The 23,871-nt window shown below is 39.2% G+C and overlaps 2 protein-coding genes across 2 annotated transcripts; both read left to right on the top strand.

Annotated features, from left to right (window-relative positions):
- The first annotated feature begins 100 nt into the window (after nucleotides 1-100).
- Nucleotides 101-3,968, top strand: surf2 (surfeit 2). The gene is made up of 6 exons (XM_085413965.1): nucleotides 101-494; nucleotides 936-1,087; nucleotides 1,209-1,312; nucleotides 1,796-1,981; nucleotides 2,194-2,327; nucleotides 2,855-3,968. Exons 1-6 carry the CDS (start codon nucleotides 420-422, stop codon nucleotides 2,948-2,950), a joined length of 747 nt encoding a protein of 248 aa, XP_085270091.1. The 5' UTR covers nucleotides 101-419; the 3' UTR covers nucleotides 2,951-3,968.
- A 1,803-nt stretch (nucleotides 3,969-5,771) lies between these two features.
- surf4 (surfeit 4) lies at nucleotides 5,772-15,528 on the top strand. Its single transcript, XM_085413964.1, has 6 exons — nucleotides 5,772-6,015; nucleotides 8,081-8,267; nucleotides 9,902-9,978; nucleotides 10,059-10,102; nucleotides 10,829-11,015; nucleotides 14,250-15,528. Exons 1-6 carry the CDS (start codon nucleotides 5,968-5,970, stop codon nucleotides 14,514-14,516), a joined length of 810 nt encoding a protein of 269 aa, XP_085270090.1. The 5' UTR covers nucleotides 5,772-5,967; the 3' UTR covers nucleotides 14,517-15,528.
- Nucleotides 15,529-23,871: the final 8,343 nt, after the last annotated feature.

The raw sequence follows: 23,871 nt of genomic DNA, 5'->3' as shown, positions 1-23,871 counted from the left end.
TGAAATCCAAGCAGAGTGGGCTGTCTGTCTTCCGTAATGCTCTCAGACCTGTCAGATGGTGGCAGTCAGCTGACTGGGCTCTGTTGTCACCTTACTTAAGCCGATGAAGGTTTAGTTTCTTAAAGGTAGCAAAAAAAGGGGAAGGGAGTATATCAAGGACCGTGGACATTATTTCTTGCAGACAATTGTCTGCTTTTGTTTAATCACACCGGTGGTTCGATAAAAGGATCGCCTGATGCCAAATGAGAGAGGTGAATGGCTAACTTCGTGTAAGATGGGTTTTACTTGATTTGATCGCTGGATGGCGCCAAGATCACACGACAGAGTCTGCGCAGTCAGCCCACGTGTTGGGAGCTTCCTTGTTGAAGCGTTGTCTTCGTCAACAAGCTGAACGAGCTGGTTTGAAGTGTTTCTAAACTATGGATGAGTTACCTGCGGACCTAAGAGAGTTCCTCCTGAATCACCCCTTTCTTCAGCTCACAGGCGGTAAAAAGGTTAGCGAGCAGATTTCTCCACGTCACACGTGCACTTCGTGTGAGCTGATGCTAACCTGCAAATTGATCTAGCACGAGCCAGGTGTTCAGATGTTGTGATTGCTAAAGAGTGCTCAACAGCGGTGTGCAATACTGCCATTTATTGTGTCGATCAGATAACAAGTTAATACAGAGCCAGTGTCGCTGATACTTGGAACTTATAAAGGCAGCTTATCACAGCGTGTCGTGATTTATGATAAGAATTATCATCAATTTAACACAATGAGCTACATACTGATCTTAGAGGACAGAAAGAAAGTATCGATCATTTTGGACTCGTGTCAGTACCAGTGTTGGTATCAATGCTAGCGATATTTGGATTGATCCACCGACCTCTGCTGACCAAAACATTAAAGCCAATAAAAACAGCCTATTCATACCTTCGATTTTGTACTTTTTCAGATCAAATGTACTCTAAATGGCCACGAGATTCCCTGCAAATTGGCCGAGCTGCAGAAGTTCACTGAGGGGAAGAAATATGAGAAACTGAGTGCTGCAGCAGAGTTCAACTACAGCCAGTATGAGCCGCACATCGTGCCAAGCACAAAGCAACCGTAAGGACATGTTTGCTTGCCCAACAAGTGATTTTAGTAACTACAGCTGAGTAATTTTGTGATGCCATATAGATCAAAGTGGATCCTCTGATGTAATGTATGTATTTTGTTTGTGCTCTAGCAATCAGCTCTTCTGTAAGCTGACCCTTCGGCATCTCAACCGGCAGCCGCACCACGTCTTAAGGCACGTCAACGGAAAACGCTTCAAGAAAGCCCTCTCTAAATGTCAGTGCATCACTTATCTCTCCATGTGCACCTCTCCTGTAGTGTAAAGATTCAGGATGTTACTCATCTCAGCAGTCAGACTTCTTGTGTGATAGCCATCTCTCAGGAAGGAAAGCAAAGCTATCTGATGAGCTTATTCATTTGTTAGCACTTTTTTGCATATACCAATCGTGCTTAATTTGCTCAGACCAATGTAGTCTGACATATTTGGCAATTTCTTTAATTTATTTTTTGGTGAGCTTACAGTAGTAAGATTCGGCTAATTCTATTCTTCTGCAAAGAATCAAAGTTTAAATTGCATAACGGGAAGGAAACAATACCACAATCTGTCATTTGTTACATAAATAAATAATCAGAAGGTGAGAAAATGTCAGTAAATACAGACTTGATATATGAGTATGCATAAAACACTGAGGGTATGGGTTGTTGTATAGTTACACTGTGAATGTGATGGCTAACACAACTGCCTTATGCCTTCTCTAGATGAAGAATGTGTGAAGCAGGGGATTGAATTCATTCCAACCAGACTGACGCAGAAAAGGCCCAGAAACACTGAAGAGGAGGGCAGTCGAGGAAACCCTTCCAAGCATTCAAGCAGCACGTGGGAACCCTCATCCAGTGATGACGGTCATAGTGACTCTGAGGACAGCATGAGCGACCTCTACCCCCGTCAGTATCTCCCATCTACACACATTAGATTCATTTGACCACTGATTTCAGGAGAAGCACACTGTCCATCGGAAGAACCAATATTAGTCAGGATAATTGTCGAGTTTTACATGACTGGTTCTCCATTGAATCCACATATAATGGCACAGATTAGTGAAACTCTTGTAGCGGGCCTGTTTTACTGCTCTGTAACACCATGTATTTGTCCACAGCCTCCATATTCACTTTGAAAAACCAAGCAGAAGAAAGTATGGAGGACGGAAGGAAAGAGGAGGAAGATGACTTTCAGACAGATGAGGATGAAGAAATGGAGGTTGAAAAACAGGCGGTGCAGAAACGCAAAAAGGTCTGTGGAATAATATACATTCGCCTGACACTTTATTAGGTACACTTACCGAGCTTATTCCCCTTTTGCCTTTGGAACGGCCTTAATTGTTCATGGTATAGATTCTCAATGTGCCGGAAACCTTCCTCAGTGATTTTGGTCCATCTTGACATGATAGCATCACATAGTTGCTGCACATTTGTGATGTGAATGTTCTGGTCAACCAAGTTCCAAGGATGCTCTGTTGGGTTGAGATCTGGTGACTTTGGAGGCGGTTTGAGTACAGTGAACTCATTGTCATGTTCAGAAAACCAGTTTAAAATGATTTCAGCTTTGTGACGTGGTTTGTTATCCTGCTGAAATCAGCCATCAGAAGATGGGTACACTGTGGTCATAAAGGGGTGGACATGGTTAGCGTGGTACTTAATTTGTCCTATGGGGCCCATAGTGTGCATAGAAAATTTCCTACACCACCACCAGCCTGAACTGTTGAGGCAGGATGGGTCTACTTTCATGCTGTTTATGCTATTTGTCTTTTTCTCTTTCAGGATCAGGGTGGTGGATTTCACAAGAAACAAAGAAATAACAGCTGGAGATCAAGCAAAATGAAAAAGAAACACAGAAAAGCCCAAAATGGAAAGTAAAATCCAAACCCCCATATGAAGAGTATTTTTATATACCCTGCCACGACATCTAGTTTGGAGTGTTATTCCTGTGTCAGAATCAGCCTGTGACCCTTCAACATCTATTACGCGAGGATGTTTTTGGTTCCTGAGTTCCACTGGTCCAACAAAGGCTGATTTACATGATGCATAGAAAATGTGTTTAAAAGTTCCTTTGGACTGGATAAGGTGTGTTTTCTGGTTTGCATTCAACTGCACTAGTGTAAAATATAACTCTGTTTGAATTTGCAAGAACTGTCTGTCTTTTTTAAAAAAACATTTACTCCAATTTTTAACCTAAAAAATGCTTCAAATTATTCTGTTAGGTTTCCAACTTGATATCATACGACAAACTTCAGCAACTACACACAACACATCTGCATCTTTTCCACGAGAACGGAGATTTATCTGACCATCGAGATCTGATTTTACTGGTTGTTGTGCACTGAGGATGCAAACTTTTCTTCAACACAGATTTGCAGCTAAAGATGGAAAATGAAACATTTCCGCTCACAGTTTTTTATATGACTTTTAAGGAAGCGAGAACAGATCTTGTTCTAGTGCTGCAATAAGCTTCACCAATGATGGACTGTTGTTGCTCTATATGGAGCACCACAATAAGCTTTAATCCATCTCATTTAATGTACAGTTTAGTTTTAGAGTTTTTACAAAATTTAACAGCAAAGAATCAGGGGTCTTATTGTTAATTTCCCTCTGTACTGTGGTACTGAAGGTTGGGAATCTGGTTATCGATGAGCCACACAGGTGTATTATCACCAAGATGTTGAAAATTCATAATCGTAAGTCTCTTGCATATGATCTCATTCACCAGGACAGCTGCCTGTCAGCCATTGTCCGTACAGTAAAATTCAGAGAACTTGATTGAAACTGATTGTTTCTTTAAATGGTGCCTTTGTTCAGTGGCTGATACTATTGTGATTTGTCGAAGGCATGGCTGATCTGCTGTAATCTTAGTGTAAATAAAGTAATTTGAACCTTACATGTACATCTAAAGTCATGGTCCGAAGTTTACATATATTCATCGAGGACTTGAGTTGGGTAAACAAGTTCGAATTTGTTTTGGATTTTCTCTAATCCACATAGGGCTGTATACCACACAGGGGTATACATACAGGCTCAATTAGATACATAAAGTCAGTTGATAGTATTGAAATAAGTGGTACTAAAGGTTCATCTGTTTAGTGATCATGATGGACTAAAACTGGTAGTATCTGAATAAGGAGGATTTCTTTGACATTCACTGGATTTAACCAATACTCAGAACAATGGGACTGTCTAAGAAGGATAGCTGTAGATTTACACAAGTTGGGACGGTCTCCTGAAGCCATTTTAAACAACTGCAGATTTGAGGATCATCAGTTCAGACAACTGTATGTTAATATAACTTATTCAAATGTGTCACTACTTTAACAAAAAAACCTGCAAAGATTTGTTTTAGAGGGGTAAAGGTGAAGCTTCCAAAACTAAGAAGACTGTACCAGCTGTCAAGCATGTTGATAGTAGCACTGTGCTCTGGGGCTGTTTTGCGGCCAGTGGTACTGGTACATTGCACAAAGTGGATGGAATAATGAAGGACTACCTCCAAATAACTTCACTTCAAAACCAAACAGTTGAAATTTGGACAACGATCCCTAACACACATCAAAGCTGGTTTTTGAATGGATGAAGCAGGTTAACGTTAAAGTTCTGGATTTGCCTTGCTAAAGACTCAAACTCAAAAACATTTGTTCATTTGCCTGGAAACCAACCAATTTAAATGAAGTCTTAATAATTGTGTCTAATTGTGTCAGCAAAAGTGGTTAGAACCTGTTAATGGTTACCAGATAAGATAAAACTTGCTAAGGAACATTTAACCAAATATTATTTGGGGAGTACGTATTCTGCCTGTATATTTAGTAGAAAAAAATCCCAAATAAATTCAAACTTGTGCAGCCATTTCTTGTTTTTTTGTTTTGTTTTGTTTTGTTTTGTTTAAAGAAAAATATTGAAGATGTATGCTGTACAAACATTAATTCCACTCTGGGTAAAGAATAGTTCAAAGAGATCAAAAACAAAACTTCCCATGACATTCATGCTCATCATGAGTGTATGTAAACCTCTGACCACAACTTTAGCATACGTGACTGTTAATATCTCACAGGAGATGACGGCTCACTGTATGATCTCACTATTAAAATAATTAAATAGCCTTTAAAGCCACTAGATTATGCCTAAACTAAAATGGTCTTTTACAGACCTGTCAAATTTATATCCAGAACTGCATCAGTTTGTTCGGGTGCCACCGAAAATACGGCAGAACATCTGAAAACAAGATAAAACAAAAAATCCCAATATATATTACTATTTTTCTTTTAATTATCTACTAAACAAATTGGTTTAAATATAATTTCTCTGACGGTTACTTAAACTTTGCTTAGTGTTGAAATTAAGTGTAATAAAATTGTTTAACTCAGCTTACATTGTATAGATTAGTAGTATTTTAAATATGTTATCTTTTTACAGACCCTATTAGACAGTTTACATACAAACTATAACCATATCTCTAAAAGATTAATTATCAGAAATAAATTTTAAAAGCACAGAGGTATGACTGTCTAAGGGAAACGGTCTAACTAACAGGTTATAGTGATATTAACATCAGGTGGGTTTGGGGCTGTAAAGCAGCGCTTGTTTACTTGTGTACAGCCGTAAACAATGCCCAGCGGCGACCCGGAGGACCCCGTACGGATCGGTATACGTGGCACACCGCGGTTGCAGTGCCATGTAGGGGGGCTCGCTCCGTCTCGCTCGTCAAATCGCGGGGCATTGTGGGGCGGAGGCGGCCTTTCTCTGAGTCCAGGCAGTCGGGAAATCTTCAAGTAAATAACGTTAACAGTGGCAGGAACAGAGCGAACACAGCTTGCGGAAAAAAAAACCCAACGCACCGAAGCCGTGTTGCGCCGAGCCTTAAACATTACAGCTGGTAAAATTACACGAATATGGGGCAGGAGGATCTTATGAACACCGCTGAAGACGTGGCAGACCAGGTAACTTGATTTTTTTCCCCGCACAGCAGCTCACACTGCTAACCGCTGCTAGCAGGTTAGCTGCTAACTAGTTTGTCCAGAATAAAGTTAACCGTTTCCTCTTGTCGTCTGTCGGCTACTCTTTCTGCGTTCCTGCCGACGGCTTCAACTCTTGTTTTAATTTGGGTGACAAATGCTGGAGATGCCTGTCATGTGTGTCGGGATGGGTTTGATAGCAATATTGAGTCACACCGACCAGATGAAACTGGTAGCTAAATTGACTAAGAAAGAGCTGGGTGACAGGAGCACATTTGGTTGTTCCTTCATTGTGTCAGTTATTCGGCTTGCTTCTAGCCACACGGGTTATTAACATTATTATGTTGCCAGACTGCTGTTGTGAAATCACTTATGATGGCTCCAAAGTTGTGGGCTAACCCTAACACGTTACTCAGTTAGCACTCTTAGTGCTTAGCACCGCTGATATTTTCTCTATTACACCGGCCGCATCTGTGCTTCTATACCTTGCTTTGGCTTTTCTGTTATTTATATTCATGTGATTACAACAAACTTGGCATGAGCTGACGCCAAGATAAGCGTTCAGGTAGCCTCCTGACCCTTGTTTTGTAACCACTGGGGACCATCCTCTCCACGTATGTGGTTTTATATCTTCCTTGTTCCTTCAAAACGTTGAGCTCTCTGTGCTGTAGGTTACTGGTCTCACGTTTTTGCAAAGCAGAGCACAGATAAAGAAGCTCAAAGTAATCAAATATCATGGAGCCAGTTCTGCATACGTTTACGACCCTTCGTGTTGACTGAACTCAGTCCAAATCCCAGAAAATGTTCCCTAATTTCATAACGCCTGATTGATTTATATTTGGCCATCACGAGTGCTGTGAAAGATTACATGGGAAAAGTACACACCATCTGATTTGTTTGCCTTGTAGGAGGCTCACTGAAGCTCAATGCAAGGGGCACATCCCTCACTAATGAGTACTGAGCTAGCATTTTACCCAGACTTAACACTTCGAAAGAGTGTATTTCTGTGCTGTTGCAGCAACCTTTGGGCTTGTTAGGATTGGCTCCAAGTTGGCCCATTCATGTCTCGCACAGCAGTCAGAGTGAGAGTTGGTGGATGCTGATAGGCTGCTGAGATCTGACTGTGCTGATGTGGACTGCTGGATAGGCGGGCCAGAGGGCAGGCCATTTCTGCTCTCCTGTGTGACTAGTGTCTGGGAAGTACATGAATTCTTCTTGAGAGAAGAGCCTCAGTTACTTAATTTGTGTTTTGTTTAAATGTTCATCACATTTTGTCTTTGAAGAAATACTTTTTAGTTGAACAAAGCTGTGCTGTGTTGAAATATCTATCAGTAATTCTGCTATTTGCATGTATGAGACTCTCACACCTTTGAAGTTAGTTTGATTAGCTTTGTTTTATTAGATGCTCAACCAGATTGATTAATGAGGCAAGAACATCATATAGAGCAGGGGTATCCCCACAGCTATAACATGTGCTCTTACCAGTAGCAGTTTATATAAAGAGATCAAATTAATATTGAACAAACTTGAGTTCAGCTTATTTGTGTGACGCTTCGAACCAGTCCCAGTTTCTCACATAGCCCCTTGAGATAATTGATTGCCCAACCCTGATATAGAGTGTAACATCTTCATCTTTTATTTAATGTTTTTTGGAGTGCTGATTATAGAAAAATATTGCTAGTGATTTTTGGCATACTATCACACTAATCTTTAAAAAAAAAAATTACAACCAGCCTTCCACAGTCTGGAGGGGACTAAATTTTGTGTGGCACAATAAATGTTTTGTCTTGATTATCTTATTATAATAACCATTCCCAGATGAAATTCAATTAGTTGCGCAGCTCTAATTAGACAGTGGCGTCTCCCGCACAGTGGTGTGTTTGACTGTTAGCAGGTAAGTATATATTTATTTAAAGAGCCTTTAGGGAACTTTTTAGTGGATTTTAAGGCTTGGTGACATTGAATTATATTTATACAATATAGCATAATCAAAATTACCTCTTTCCATCCCTCTTCAGACCTTGTCAGTCATTTTTCCTCTCTTTCCCAGTTCCTGCGGGTAACCAAACAGTACCTGCCCCACCTGGCTCGTCTGTGTCTCATCAGCACCTTCCTCGAAGATGGCATCCGCATGTGGTTCCAGTGGAATGAGCAGCGAGACTACATTGAGGCAACCTGGAACTGTGGCTACTTTCTCGCTACATGCTTTGTGCTGCTTAACCTCATCGGACAGCTCGGTGAGTAAACGGGAGCAGTCCTAATTAAAATTGCCAAACAAATCTAGGTGACATCTTTAATGTTAGCTCTTTGATGAGATAAATAAAAATAGTTTAGTTCATGTATTGAAACTACGAGTGAAGCAGGAAGCATCAGTACAGTATTTGTTCAGCATGAACTGTTACTTCCCAGTGTACACCATTCTAATTAGGCATAACTTCAATACCCCTGCACAACATGTTCCTTCATGAACTCTATAATGTTCACTTTTGTGGTAGCTGTTGTAGAAAGGGTTTGATTTAAGCATCTGGTTACTCTAGAGTCTAGAGTAACCAGATGCTTAAATCAAACCCTCTAGAGTCTAGACCTTTGATACATATTGTGGACAAATTCAACGAGGACTGACTTAAAAACAGAAAAACACGTTTTTATGATGCAAAAAAGATCATGATAGAATTACTTCGATAGCATTAGTTTCAGGCATCAGTCAAGTAGACCTAGAGACCAGTCGCCAACACCCTGGCAATCGACCTGAATTCACAAAGCAAAGGCCAGCAACTACTTGCCAGCCAGAGAATATAGTTTTTCTCTAGAGTGTTTCTCAGTAATGGACTCGTTCTTGTATAGTGCTTTTTTTTTTTTTTTACTCTACTACTCAAAGTGTTTGAATCATGTCTCATTCACCCATTCAGAGCCATTCATACAAACACTTTGTTTTTGTCTAAGTTCTTTATATCTAACAGTGACTCAGCAACTTGCAGTTCAATGTCTTTAAATTCTGATAATGGTTAAATCCAGCCAGGGATTGAACCACCAACCTTCCAATGAGTGGAAGGCCTGCTGTACCTCCTGAGCCTGGACCTCCATGACTACAGCTTTAGCATTTGATTTTAGGCAGCTTCCAACTAGGCATTATTTTCTTTTGCAGAGTACTATAGTAGGTTTGGATGCTTTCTGGTTCAGTATAAGTCTTATTTATTTAATACTGGGCTTTGGCGCAGCCACACAGGTCATTTCTTTCCACCTCCCTTTACGATAGTTTGTCCTTTTGATTGGCTGCACCTTCGCAAACAGAAGATCTGAGCAGCAGATGACTGGGGCTTCTGTGCTAACAGGCAGTGTACCTGCAGTGTTCAAATTAAGCATGTCTGTACTCTTTGACATCACACATGAAAATAAAAATTTTGCATAACTGAGCACTTGATAAGCCTGAGGCCTTGACTCACAGGGATTATTTGTAAATTGCACATGCACACACAACTCTTGCAGGAAGTCATAAACAGTGTGAGCAAAATGTATGTGTCCCACATTTTGTCTGTCTGCTGCTCATCTACCTCCACCTCACACTATCCCAAACATCCTTATCTATCACACTGACCCTCTACATCCATCCTGACCCTCCCTTGAGGATTTCATCTTTTCCTTTAACATCCTTTTTGTAATATATCCACTATCCCTCCACTGCACATGCCCAAGCCATCTAAGCCTCACCCTTCTAACAGCAAAGTTAATCTAACACAAATATGTAATATAATCCTATTGATAAAGCACTGCAAATTATGGTTTATGATTGCATTTTGCAACGTAAAGAGAAGAACGGACCATATGAGAAGCATTCAAGGCTTAACTCTTCTTATTGTCCCTGCCCAAACAGGTGGTTGTGTCCTCATCCTCAGTAGAAATTTTGTACAGTATGCCTGCTTTGGACTATTTGGGATCATAGCGCTACAGGTGAGAACAGTCGTATTATATTTCCTTTCTTTTTATGTCACTGTGTCTAATCTGAATGTTGTGGTTTTTTTCCCCACCAGACGGTTGCATACAGCATTTTATGGGACCTTAAATTTTTGATGAGGTAGGTGTCACTAGGTGCTGAACTGAAACACAACTTTAATATCATGCATGACAAAATCAAACTTCAAACAAAAGCAGCCATCACTTTTTACTGACATGTTGTTTCAATTCAAGTTTGCTCACGAGTGATGAAGCAGAAGCGGATGCTTTTTGTGGTGCCTTCTGATAACATTTTCATTTAACTTGAATTAGAACTAGTTTAATCAATAAGGGAAAAAAATATAGTGTAGGATTGCAGGAATAGAAAGTCTAATCTCCTCGTAGTGGCATTATATCAGAATACATCACCGTTTCCAAACAGACACCAACACTTAGGATTACCGTAATTACTGTGGAGAAGACCTGTGATTTAGATTTAAACACCATCAGGCTGGATGAATCATGGGTCTCTGGAGAAATCTGTTAAATATAGTGCCACGTTTGTCTGTTTATGCATTTTGTGGGCATTTAATTCATGTCAGGAGAGAGTTGTAGTATAATGTAGTAAATCAGCTCTATAATTAACAGAAAAATAGTCAAATTTGATAGCTGAAACATTCGTGTTATTCAGAATAAAATATAAAAACATTCTCGCCATACAAGTAGGCATAAGTTAATGGAGTAGTTCCCTTACCCTGCTAATTAAACAACAATCGGATTGTCACCATTTGACAAGTTAAGAGGGATGGCTTTTTTCTGCTCATTTGAGGACACTGTTCAAAAATAACTGTCCTCTCTCCTCTTCAAGAAACCTGGCCCTTGGAGGTGGTCTGCTGCTGCTACTGGCTGAATCTCGTTCAGAAGGAAAAAGCATGTTTGCTGGAGTCCCCTCCATGGGAGAGAGTTCACCGAAGCAGTACATGCAGCTGGGCGGTCGAGTACTCTTGGTGCTCATGTTCATGACCCTGTTACACTTCGACTCCAGCTTCTTCTCTGTGAGTTCAGACACAATCAAATACCCATACGTTCTCCAGCCGCTTCATACAGATGGTTTTCCTGTCATTAAAAATAGTTTTATTGCAATAGCCTTGAATTAACTATACATTAAGTCTCATGTCATACTACCACGACAGGTGATCAAGATGATACATATTATATTTATATGCATTTCTAAATAATGCAGGAACCATACTGACTGGTTTGCATCTAAACCATGTTTTAAACGTCACATCAGAAATCTTAAAATGACTGCTAGACAATGTTCCCTCTAATTTTTCATGTGTCCGAGCGAACACACAAACTCCCTGAGCGGTCCCTTGGACCACTGTGAGCAACAGCAGACGTGTGCACTGTGGTCACGCCAGCATCAAATCCATCCAAGTTACATGGTTTATTAAAATAATCAAATTACAGCATTTACATTTATGTTAGACTACTTTTAATTAACTGCTTTAGCCCACTTACAATGAAAAAAAAAAATCTTGTTCATGACCTGTGTAGAATGGTAACACTATTAGAAGTAAAAATAACTTCAACTCCAATTTTGAAAACACAATTTTCTATTTTTCTTTTCTTTTTCTTTTTTGTTATAAAGCTCCGACTTGTATTATGAGTCTGTGGTCTGGGAGAGAGTCCTGTAACTCTCTGTCTGCAAAACACAGTACATAATGACCAATGTTGGGCAATTCATTATATAGTTACTACTTCAAAAAAGTTACTGAGCTTTGCAAACAAAGTTTTTTGGGGTTTTTTTGCAGCTGTTTACCTAAAAATGCAGCCAAGGCGTTTTTGGTTTTTTTTGTTTGTTTGTTGTTGTTTTTTAAATAAACATTTCAAACTATTTACAGAACAATCAGCTGTTCTGCATCAAATTTGATGCCACACAAATGATTTGTGCCACTCCAAAAAATAATTTCTGTCCACTATGAGATAAAGGAGAACAACAGCCTGATGCCTGCAGGCCCGACAACAGGAGATGTATCACTCCTGTAACACCTGTAACATTCAGCAGTCGCCTCATTGTTCTGACACACACAACAAAACTATTGACTACACTACACACTAACTACACAAGATTTGCGCTAAACGTCTCAAAACACAGCCGTCACTCCTAAAACTTCCCCCTCCCTAAACATCTAAATGCCATGTTGCCATATCATTTTTTGATTGGTCGACATGGTACATTTTCCCACCAATAGGAGGGGGGGGGGGGGGGTTTCTGGTTTTGGTTTTGCTCACAGGCGGAGAGTGCTTTCGAGCGTTTTCCTTATAAAATGCCATTTTTACCGTTTCTTCCCGCAGTAAATGTAAACAACGATAGTATTCAGGAAGAAAACCAAACATTGCATGTATTTTTATCATAACTCTGGTTTTACGTGGCCTATCAACACAATTTAAAAACTGGTATAAAGTCCACACTTTTTCCGTCAATTGTTCTGTCTGTCCTGCTCACATCTCCAATGGTTGTCCACGTTGTCATTAACGTGGCTTCACTCCCCATCAGCCACGCCGCTTTGCTAGCTAAAACACCGGTGTCGGCACATAAGGACGCTGTCATAGCCTGTCAACGATGTCGATTAGCTGCGTATATATGAGTGTGAATCACGTGATCAGCTAGACTATGGGATAAGGTGGCATCGTTCTATTCCTATACTGGAGCAGCCAGTCACTTACTGACTAACACTGCAAAACAGAGTTGTTAACGTATTTACTTTAATTTCAATTCAGGTTAGATTTTTTCTTTTGTGTGTGTGTGCAAAGACCGTGCCAGCAGTGTGCAATTGCGCACGCGCGCAGCTTAGAGGGAACATTGCTGCTAGATATTTACTTAATCTTTACACGTTACTATTGATCAACTAAATACAAGTGGTAACATGTACGTTTCTGTAAATAATATGACCAAAGATTCACAATAAAATGTGTCCAAATAGTCGGATATTACACAGTAATGAACATTATATTCATTATGCACACAATTGTACGGTATTTTATTTACATTTGTGTCACATATCATTTTAGTTCATTATCCTCTATAGAGAATGGTATTTGTGGTGAACTCAGATTTGCTCAAAGGTCACACAGTCAACACTCAGTCTCTGTTTGCTCAGCTTTTATTGTCATGATGCCATAAATGTGTAATCAACACGCTGCAAAAGAGGTCATGAAAGAGCGTGCATTTATACTCACTGTACTTTAATTTCACTTATTTTTTTCTGAGATTTAATGTTATCATTAACATTGCCTCAAATTGCAGATTTTCCTCATGTCTCACAGTCTAATTACGTGCTTCATGTGAATCAGGGGGTTCTCACCTGGATTTAAAGAAACGTTTTATTCTATTGTGCAATACTTTCAGCTTCTCCCTTAAGCTTTGACTGTACTTTATGAACCAGCAACAGTGATGTAAATTTTGTCATATGACCGTAATGGTAAATGGCCTGTATTTGTATAGCGCTTTACTTAGTCCCTATGGACCCCAAAGTGCTTTACACTACATACAGTCATCCACCCATTCACATACACATTCACACACTGGTGATGGCAAGCTACATTGTAGCCACAGCTGCCCTGGGGCGCACTGACAGAGGCAGTAAGGATGAAGGTCTGTGCGGGTGTCCAGCTGTCAGCCTGTCTTGTTTTGTTTTGTTGTACTCCTCCGCATCAAATTTACTTTAAAATGTCCCAACTATGCATGCACCCAGGCACTGGACTAAGTATAACAGAAAAGACTACTCAGCCATCATGTCTTCAGCTGTGTATGTCGATGCCCACAACAGAGTTTAATCAAGCCTTTATTTCTCAAGGGGCTGCCACAGCGGATGGATCCGCATATTTGATTTGGTCCAAATTTTATGCCAGATGCCCTTCCTAATGCAATCGTCCCATTTATCTGGGGGCTGACACTAAGACTACACTGCTTTGTAACTCCCCCCAAGGCAAGGGGTCTCAAACTGAGGCCAATGTGTTAACCACTGGCTGTGATTAAGTCTTAAATAACTAAAGCCCAAGGTGTACTTTAAAGTTTTAGGGTGGTATATATGATTTGCTCTAAGTAGATTAAAAGTGTCCTGTAGCCTTTTTTTGTTGTTCTTCAAACTCTGTCCTAGTAGTATAAATATTAATAAATCAGAAATATTAAGTAAATGCTTAATAACATGGGCTCATCCCTCAGATTTACACCACAGATTGCAATCCTCATGATTTTCATATGAACTCGCCTTCTTCCACAGATACTGCAGAACATGGTGGGGACAGCTCTCATCATCCTGGTGGCCATTGGTTTCAAAACCAAGTTAGCAGCACTGACCCTCGTAGTGTGGCTTCTGGCTATCAACTTCTACTTCAACGCTTTCTGGACCATCCCCGCCTACAAGCCCATGCACGACTTCCTCAAGTATGACTTCTTCCAGACCACGTCAGTCATTGGAGGCCTGCTGCTGGTGGTGGCTCTTGGGCCTGGTGGAGTGTCCATGGATGAGAAAAAGAAAGAGTGGTAGGCATATGAAGCACAGCATCACTAACTTCCCCTGCCAGCTGGGACAAAAGACCCTCCCCCTCCAGTTCACCAGGGTACATAGTTGTTGTTTTTTTGTTTTTGTTTTTTTGTTTTTTAAAAATTTGTTTGCTAAATCCAGAGACGCCACCTCAGCCATCATCGGACTTTTTTTCTTTCCCCACCTGCTGATTTAGGTTTTTTTTTTAAATTAGTGTTTTTTTTGTTGTTGTTTTTTTAACTTCCTTTTCTCGTGACGGCAATGATAAACGCCCGTGTAGTTCAGAGTGCAAACAACCCCCAAAAACCAGTGAATAGCAAATGGAGGAAAAGATTTATCTATTCTGTGAAGAAGAAAAGGGTTTATTTTACAGGTGTTACATGTTTAGTTAGAACTGGTTAACTGCAGCAGTTTTGGGTTTCCAGTGGATGGCGACCTTTCCCGACCATTGCATCGTTGCCGCCTGGGAACTTGGTATTGATTGAAAACAATTTTGCTCTCCAGGTTTGTTTTTTCCCCCGTTAGCCACTCTTGTCTCTCTTCCATCCGCACCATCAGTCTCAATAGACTGATGACTCCTGTTCGTGGGGAGTCAAAACCGGGTGGGATGTTGCATATTGTATACTAAGTGTTGGATTGCAGTTGTGTTTTTTCAACACAGATATTAGCTCCAGGACTTGTTAATGGGCACTTTGTACTGTACGTCTTTGGCAAATGCCTAACTAGTGAACTGTTATACAATCGGAGATAAAAGCAGGGGGGGAGACTCATCGTTTGTGAAACACCATATTCTGCGACCTAGGAAAAGCAAAGAGGACTAAGCAGAGTCACTAGCCACCTGGACTTTGTCTTTGCTCAGTGTTTTTTGCCCTGTGTAAGGAAAATCTAAAAAAAAAAAAAAAATCTGTGTATTAATTTTCAGAAGTTTATATTGTATTTTTGATCATCTTTTGTTTTGTTTTTTCTTTTGATTTTGAAATTTCATGGCGAAGAAATAAATATTCAAAAATATAAAGACACTGGCTCAGTCAGTTTTTAACAGTTATATTCTTATAAACTGGCAAATAAAGCCAAATGAATGTAAATCCTCCTTTAACAAAGTTGTGAAGTTTAAGCCTCTCCTCAGAAAACTGTAATAAGAAGTTGTTTGGACATAACCATAAAAGCATCAGTTGTTTTTGAAGTGATAAACTTTGAGTAAATACTGACCTCTGCTGGACTGTGGTGGTAAAAGTCATTCAAGACAGCGTTTGATCATTTGCAGCCATAGCGATAAAAACTTAAAACTACATATTATCAACTGGACGGGTATATTGCTGTCGTGAGTTTTAGCCACTGTTTAGGCGAGTTGGTAAACACCTCAACTCAGAAAATTAACTCTATAAAAGTTAAACTTAGATAAACTATACACAGAAATCTGATGTCAAATTAACACAGACCTCTTCAGATCTGGTGGAATTTTTAAAAAAGCATTTGCAGTCTTCTATAGCCGTATACACTTTAGAGTTCATTCTGCGGCTTTATCAGCAATCGCATCGTCAAACAGTATTGGCCTGGTGCCACTGGCAGCCGTAAATGTAGAGTGCCCTCCACTTTTTTGGACGTACAGACACATCTAATTGTAAGACGTCATGAGTTTGTTGTCCAACATGAGAATGAGGAGAATGTGGGAGGCAGGAACAAAACAAAACCTTTTTTTTTTTTTTTTTTTACACAATGTTCCATTTTTAAGTTCATGATATAATTGATCATGATTATTTCTGCTTTCCTTGATGCTTTCCTTTGATTTTTTTGTTTTGTTTAAATATTTTATTGTGGAAAGCTCATTTTTAAACAAACAGCCATCAAACAAGGAAGTCTCCTGTATTAAGTTCAAGCTCTGTAACTTTTCCTCTCTTTCTCCTTTTACACTAAGTGGGAAAGTTTTCTAGTGATAGGAGCACTCTGTGAACTTCAAACGTGTCACATTTTAAAGAAATGCAGCAAAATATATTTAACAAATACAACTTACATTTAACTTGACATGAAAACATATATTGTTATAGATCAGATGACATGATGACACAAATGTTGCGCTAAGGACAACTGATAGATTGAAAATCACATCACTCAGTCAGAAAAGCAAGAAATACAGTATTTGTTTTGTGTCTTAGTAAGGTACAGTCATTCATTCATCACTAGCAATACAGCAAAATTAGTCAGTGCTTTGTGTAGTGCAGAGTTGCACGGTGGCATGACAAACGAAATGTTCAGTATAAACTGCTGTTTACATTTACTAACACCATCTTGGGTTGTTAACTCAGCGTTTGTGTCATTGCTCTGACTTTCTGGGTTTGAAATCTAACTTGAGAGAGTTAAAAATCTGAGGTTGGGTGAACCTCCCCCACTGAGTCCCAGACTTGATCTGATGATAATGTGTAATCGAAAAAATTTGGGGGTTTTATGTGACGACACAAAAAATGTATAAGATCAATTTTCCTCTATGCGAGTGTTTTCAGGAAACAGGATATGCACTGGATCATGACCCCTAGTTACCCAGAAAGATGATAGAATTTAAAATGTCAAAGCGAGCGTGTGACGTCACAGCTCCCTGGTCGCCATGGCAAGCAGAGTGCGGTGACGTCGCAGTACTCGGGTTGCACCAGGCTACATCTCTGCGTGTTTGGGGTTTTTTGTTTAACTTAAATCAAAGCTGCTGAGCTTATGCGGCTACTGGTTTATATAGAAAACAATAATGTGGGCGTTGGGTTTAAACTCCACTAATGCGTATTATTATTGCATGGACTATATCATGAGGTTTAGCCACAAAAAGCTCATAGACACAGATAAGACTATTTAATCCAACACTGCCCAAACACTCCGCTGGCAAATGACTTTTTAAATCTGATAAACTCTTTTAATGTTGTTCAGTCAGTCAACTGCCCAACACATGAAGGGGTCATACTTTGGATTAGGTCTTATCTTGCAGCCTGTCACTTCTTGACAATGAAATCTAATAACATTATTAGATATGTCGAAAAGCGGAACGAAAGTGGGGAAAAGGACCGATTACAGGTATCGTTTGAGGCACTTAATCCTTGTCAACTAACCAGAAAGCCATTAAATCAGTAAAAACTATTTTAATACTAAGTATTTTTCTAAAATTGTGTCCAATAATCATCATAAACCTTGTATTTTATTTGGCATTATAAATTCAGTTCTTAATCCACCCCCTATTGATCCCCATACAGTAGTGAATATAATATGCGAAAATCTTCTGAAATTCTTCGTTAATAAATTGTAGACATCAGGTCCCACATTATTCTTATCTTTCTTGGTATTCCTCCTACTATTGACCCATTTATTCACTTTCCAACTTTTGCTGGTTTTGATCACTTCGAGCCAGTGTTACATTCACTACTTAATGAAATAGTTAATAACTTGAAACTTTCAAAATGTTCTTGGATGTCATTCCACCTAGATTGCTGAAAGATGTTTTTGACACTGTTGGTATATGTTTGCTCTTCATTGCAAATAGCAGTCTGCAGTCTGGGTCTGTTCCCCCTGACTTTAACCCTCGTGCTACCCTAGGGAAAAACGGGACCATTTTGGGTACGAAGGGCAACAGATGGGTGTAAATTTTAAGGGATGGTCAAGAGTTAAACATGCTGTGGTGGAACCTATCCTTAAAAAGCAGAACCTGGACTCAACAGTTCTATCAAATTATAAACCAATCTCCAAATTGCCCTTTCTGTGAAAAGCTCTGGAGAAAGTTGTCCTCCTCCAGCTCCAGACCTTTTTATATAATCACGGCATCGGTGAAGTATTCCAGTCTGGTTTTAAAACGCATCATAGCACTGAAACTGCTACCGACTCGGGAGATTCCGCTGTTTTAATATTACTAGATCTCAGTGCTGCTACTGAAACGGTGGATCATAGGATTCTTATCTCCCGGCTGGAACAATATGCCAGTATTAAATGGATTGCATTGGAATGGGTTAAATCTTACCTATCTAATCGATGCTTCTCTGTTAGATTCAGAGACACATCATCCTCAAGGACGTCGCTCTTTTGTGGGGTCCTTCTGGGATCCATTCTTGGCCCGGTTCTCTTCTTAATTTACATGCTTCCTATGGGCTCTATTTTTTAAAAAAAATATGGTGTCCCTTTTCACTGTTATGCTGTTGATTCACAGATCTACCTCCCACTGAAACGCAAATCTGTGAACCCTCTGAAGAGACTGTTCGATTGTCTGGAAGATTTTAAGGCATGGATGGTTTTAAATTTTCTCAATTTAAATGAACAGAAAATTGAGATCATTGTCTTCAGCCCTAGTGACCATTATGACCTTGGCCCCTTAGAAAATTATAAAAAATCATTTGTGAGAAATTTAGGTGTGATTTTTGATAGTAATTTAACATTCAATAAACAGATAAATAATGCCTTTATTTCATCTTGCCTCAACTTCTGCAACAGCCTCTACTCTGGTGTTACTGCGTCATCAATTGGCCGACTACAGCTGGTTCGAAATGCTGCGGCAAGGCTCCTGACTGGCACGCGCAAACGAGAGCACATATCCCCTATACTTACTACACCGGCTGCCAGTTAGTTTTCGAATTGATTTTAAGATCTTGATACTTGTTTTTAAAACATTACATGGACTAGCTCCTATATATCTTTCAGATCTTCTAAATTGGTATATCTTTGAGGTCTGCGGACCAAATACTTCTAGTTGACCCTAGGTCTAGATTAAAACACAGCCCGGAGACTGTGCAACAAGCAGTGATACCAATGCATGCATAAGTAGAGAAAAATACGTCAGGAGGGATAAAGAGAGAACGGTGGTCTGTGGCGACTATCTGCTAACCCATTTCCTTAGCGCCTGCACCCAAAAGAAAAGAGGGTGCAGTTAGCATGAACACCAAATGGGTCTCAAATAATCATAGTGTTACCCAAAAGTGCACAAATAATTAGTTGAATAATAGCTAAATATTGCTTTTATCTTGTGGACTTTTTAAGCTTTTTAATTCAGTAGTGACAATTACATTTATAAAGCACATTTCAGTAAACTCCATTTGCTACAGTGACATCTTCAGTCACTGAGACTAAAGGCATCAGTTGGATGCTGATGTAATGTTTCTCTGTCCAGATGAACAGAGTTATCTTTGCATTACTGTTGTAACAGTCTATAAAAATGTATATGTTGCTATTACTACAAAACATGTCAAACACTTAATTTTATAACTACAAAACTTTTTTCCAAATTCACCATCTTTTTCTTGACTCTTTCGTAAACCTCCATAATTTTGTGGGTCATGCAGGATAACTCTTTTACCTTAGCACATGCCTAATTGTAGATTTGATAACATATTAAGTGAAAAAAACAAAGGAAACATTTCTTTGAACAACTGCTGTATGATTATTTTTTATTTCTGATGCAAATTGATAGTCCAAGTCAGTTACATTTTCTTTTGGAAATCTGAAACCTGCTGCCCAATGCAGTTTGATTTCCATTAATTAATGCTTATTAACAACAACAGGTTGCAATATAACTTCGGCTGCCTGGTGACCGGTTTCCTTTTTGAGGTATTTTCTCAGGGTAGGCACGCGCACGCTTTTCCTCTCCAATTGCAAAATTAAATTTGCTGACCTTGATGTTTTGCTCCCTTTTCTCCTTTGATTTTTCTTTTTCACTAAGGATGTATCCTGTATAACACTTCCTGTTATACTCATCCCACTTTTGTTCTCTCAGCTGTTCCTCTTGTCTTTTTTTGTCTTTTAGCCATATGGCATTTTTTCTGCCTTCATCAATAGCTTTTAGCATTTTTGCTCTCATTTTTTCTTCTTCGATGCATCGGGCTGTAAATTCTCTGGCCTTTTTTTCCGCATAAGCCTTTTCTAATTCTGCTTCTCTTAGAGCTTTTTTAACAGCCTGTGCTTTTTGCTTTGCTTCCAGTTTTTCTGAAGCGATGTCTGCTGTTAGCTGTCTTCTTCTGACCCTGGCCATGGTGTGAGCCATTGAGAGAGCCATGTTTTTATCAACATCTCTTTGAACAAGTTTGTCATGTTCATAGCGCTCTTTCACTTTTTGAATTTCAAGGTAAGCACGCGCACGCTTCTCCTCTCCAATTGCAAAATTAAATTTGCTGACCTTGATGTTTTGCTCCCTTTTCTCCTTTGATTTTTCTTTTTCACTAAGGACAAATTCTATATAACGCTTCCTGTTATACTCATCCCACTTTTGTTCTCTCAGCTGTTCCTGTTGTCTTTTTTTCTCTTTTAGCCTTATGGCATTTTTTCTGCCTTCATCAATAGCTTTTAGCATTTTTGCTCTCATTTTTTCTTCTTCGAGGCATCTGGCTTTAAATTCTCTGGCCTTTTTTTCCGCATAAGCCTTTTCTAATTCTGCTTCTCTTAAGGCTTTTTTAACAGCCTGTGCTTTTTGCTTTGCTTCCAGTTTTTCTGAAGCGATGTCTGCTGTTAGCTGTCTTCTTCTGACCCTGGCCATGGTGTGAGCCATGGAGAGAGTCGTCTTTTTATCGACTTCTTTTTTAACAGTTATCTCACCTCCTTTCGCCATGAGGCGTGTTTTAAGTTTCTCTTCAATTGCCAGGTTTGGCGCCTGAAAAACCTCGATTTTTTGTTTAATTCCGATTATTTGTGATGTTGTTCGTTGCGTTTATCGTAACCTTAAAACGTAAATATAGGTTAGTTTTAAGGTTACCTGCTAATCCTTTCGAAGAAATTTTTGATGTGTTCTTTTTGTTTTCGTTTCAGTTTTCTGTCAGCAACTGTTGCCTAGTAACAGAAAATAAAGGTAACTTGTTACGCTGGCGGGTGACGTGACGAATCCTACTTCCGGGCCTAAAGTAGTCTGCGTTTAATATGGCTTTTGTGTTGTTAACATGTTTAATGTTATGTCTTTTCTTCTATTTAATCTCAAAAAGCTCCCAAAACAGTCAGTGATCACTGTTGACCTCCCTCGGCTTTTATTACCGCTAATCATTTATTTAAACTCAGTTTTTAAAACCTTAGGATGCAACTACAGCCCAGCCCATGAATGACTAACCTCGTATTGTGGATGGATTATCTCAGTTGTTCTCCTGGCTGAAGTTTGGTCCTTTTACAGCATCCTGCCATGCGATTACATTTGTTCCTGACCACTGAGAACACTCACGTTAACTTTTATCGAGTGGAAAAAAAGTTAGCTTGTTTATATTATGCTAACATAGCTGTGTCGCTAGCGGTCACGTAGCACATCACCAGCTAGCCCAACTTCAGTAACCCTACAAACGTCACTGCTGTTTAGTTTTCTGTCTTCATTTATGTTGGAAGTGATAACAGAGCTGTACGTTTTAATTTATTTCCAAAACCCCGCAGTCAGGACATACTACATTGTATTTAGATAGAAGCTAGCGAGCTAACTCCCTGCTAACTACATAACGCACTTATTACTTTTTTTTAAAAAATATTAAACTTTATTAAGAAACAGTATATAGAACATGTATACATTCAGAACAAAATTAACATATGCCAGGGGTGTAATACAATGAATTACAAACATTCAAATAATTTGTAATTACTACAAATAGTAATAGTTTTCATAGCCTTTTTGCTAAGTGATCCGGGGATCACCTGGACAGCGAGAAATGATCACAGGTCCGTGACGCTGTAAACACGTGCACCTGTGGCACGAGTGACCAGGGGGACGCTCTAAAACTCTCAGGAACCACAAGTAAAGTATATTAGGTTATTATATCCTAGACTTCACTGAGTAAAAAAGGATGAAGATCCATTGCAGCTGGTCTCAGGAGATGATGAAAGCCTGAACACTTTCTCTACAACAACAACAAGGTGAGTTTATTGTTGTGATTGATTTAGTTTTTGAAGATTTGTATGTTACTTTAATTATAAAATTCTTATATTGCAACTGAATGCTGTTATGTGTATGCAACTCTACATGTATTATAGGAACATTAATAATGATAATCCACAGCAGATCTGACCAAAATTCTGTTCTTTCTTGCTGGATTTCAATGGTAACGTGTACAAATTCATTTTATTTTCAAGTCACTTCCCACCTTACTTTTCTCAATACTAAACTTTCTATTTTTAGTCCTTTTATTTTAGCTTGAATGCAAACGACATCAACAAAAAACAAACTTCTTAAAATTTCTTTTTGTTCCTCTTTTTTTCCTCAGAATAAATTGTGACCAGGCTCATTGGCTGAGATGGTGGAGCAAAACAGCAACGCATTAACTGTGACTGCTGAAGTTCCTGTATGAACCCAACAACTCTGAAAGTCCAAGGAAAAGGTGTGCATTTTCCCTAAAGCTCAGATGGAATTTGATGGTCTACCATGCTGCATTCAGGGCTCTCTCTCACTGGTATATGAAGAGTGCTACCAATAGAAAGTGTGCACACAATGTCTCACTTCATGCTTGCTCTTCACTAACCTCTGGTGTCGCTTTCTAGTCACTTGTGTTGTTATTGTCTCACAAGCAGAGGATTTTGATTGGGAAGTAACCATGACCTCTTTTCAGAGTCTTCTCTAACATTAAATGGTTGTGAAATATGTCTACTTTTCTCCTCTGCTTTAACTGCTAAGAGCATTTTGAGCACAGTGGAGAAAAGGGGTTGCGCTGAGGATTCTGAACTGTGGTGTTTAAGTGTTGTCACTGCACAGATCCTTATTCACTTAGCTGCTGTTTAGTTTAAAAGTCTTCATCAGAACAAACACTTCTAATTGCACTTTGCTCCTCACTGTCTTTGAAAAGTAAGAGCTGATAAAAACAAATCCACTAAATGCACTTTTATCTTTAAGTTTGGTATAGTAATCTGTCGAACAGACAAGTAATCATGTCTGTTCTAATAAACCCAAATTTCAGCAACACCTTTGGATCTTTTCGGTTTTATTCATATAGCACCAGTTAACAAATCTTGTCTCAAGTCACTTTATATTGTAAGGTAAAGACCCTACAGTGTTAATCTAGGACAAATGTTCACTCTGATTCAGTGTTGAAGCGAATGACATCGGTAATCAAAGGTGAGTTTTTGGCCATAACTGACTACATATGTATAATATATCATGAGTGGACAGACATGGATGTATAGCACACCTTAACTGTTTGGCTGAGCTAAAACAACCACAGCAGGGATTCTAGCTTAAAGGTATTCTGGATATTGTTAAATGTGCAAATATTGGTATATTTTTTGTTTGTCAGCTGTCCTGTTTGAAGAAAACACTTTGACGCCACTTGAATGCATGAATTTATGAACACATTTTCATGATGTTAGGGACAAAGCAGTAAGGCATAGAGGACACAGGTTTTTAATTCAAAAATCAGAATCGTGTTTATTGGCCAAGTATATGTGCAGA

This window comes from Rhamphochromis longiceps, linkage group LG7, assembly GCF_057381845.1.
Source record: "Rhamphochromis longiceps isolate RC_006_pf linkage group LG7, R_longiceps_female_GT1.1, whole genome shotgun sequence".
Lineage (NCBI taxonomy): Eukaryota > Metazoa > Chordata > Actinopteri > Cichliformes > Cichlidae > Rhamphochromis > Rhamphochromis longiceps.
The sequence above is the reverse complement of the archived record's forward strand: the minus strand, read 5'-3'. Positions and strand labels throughout refer to the sequence as shown.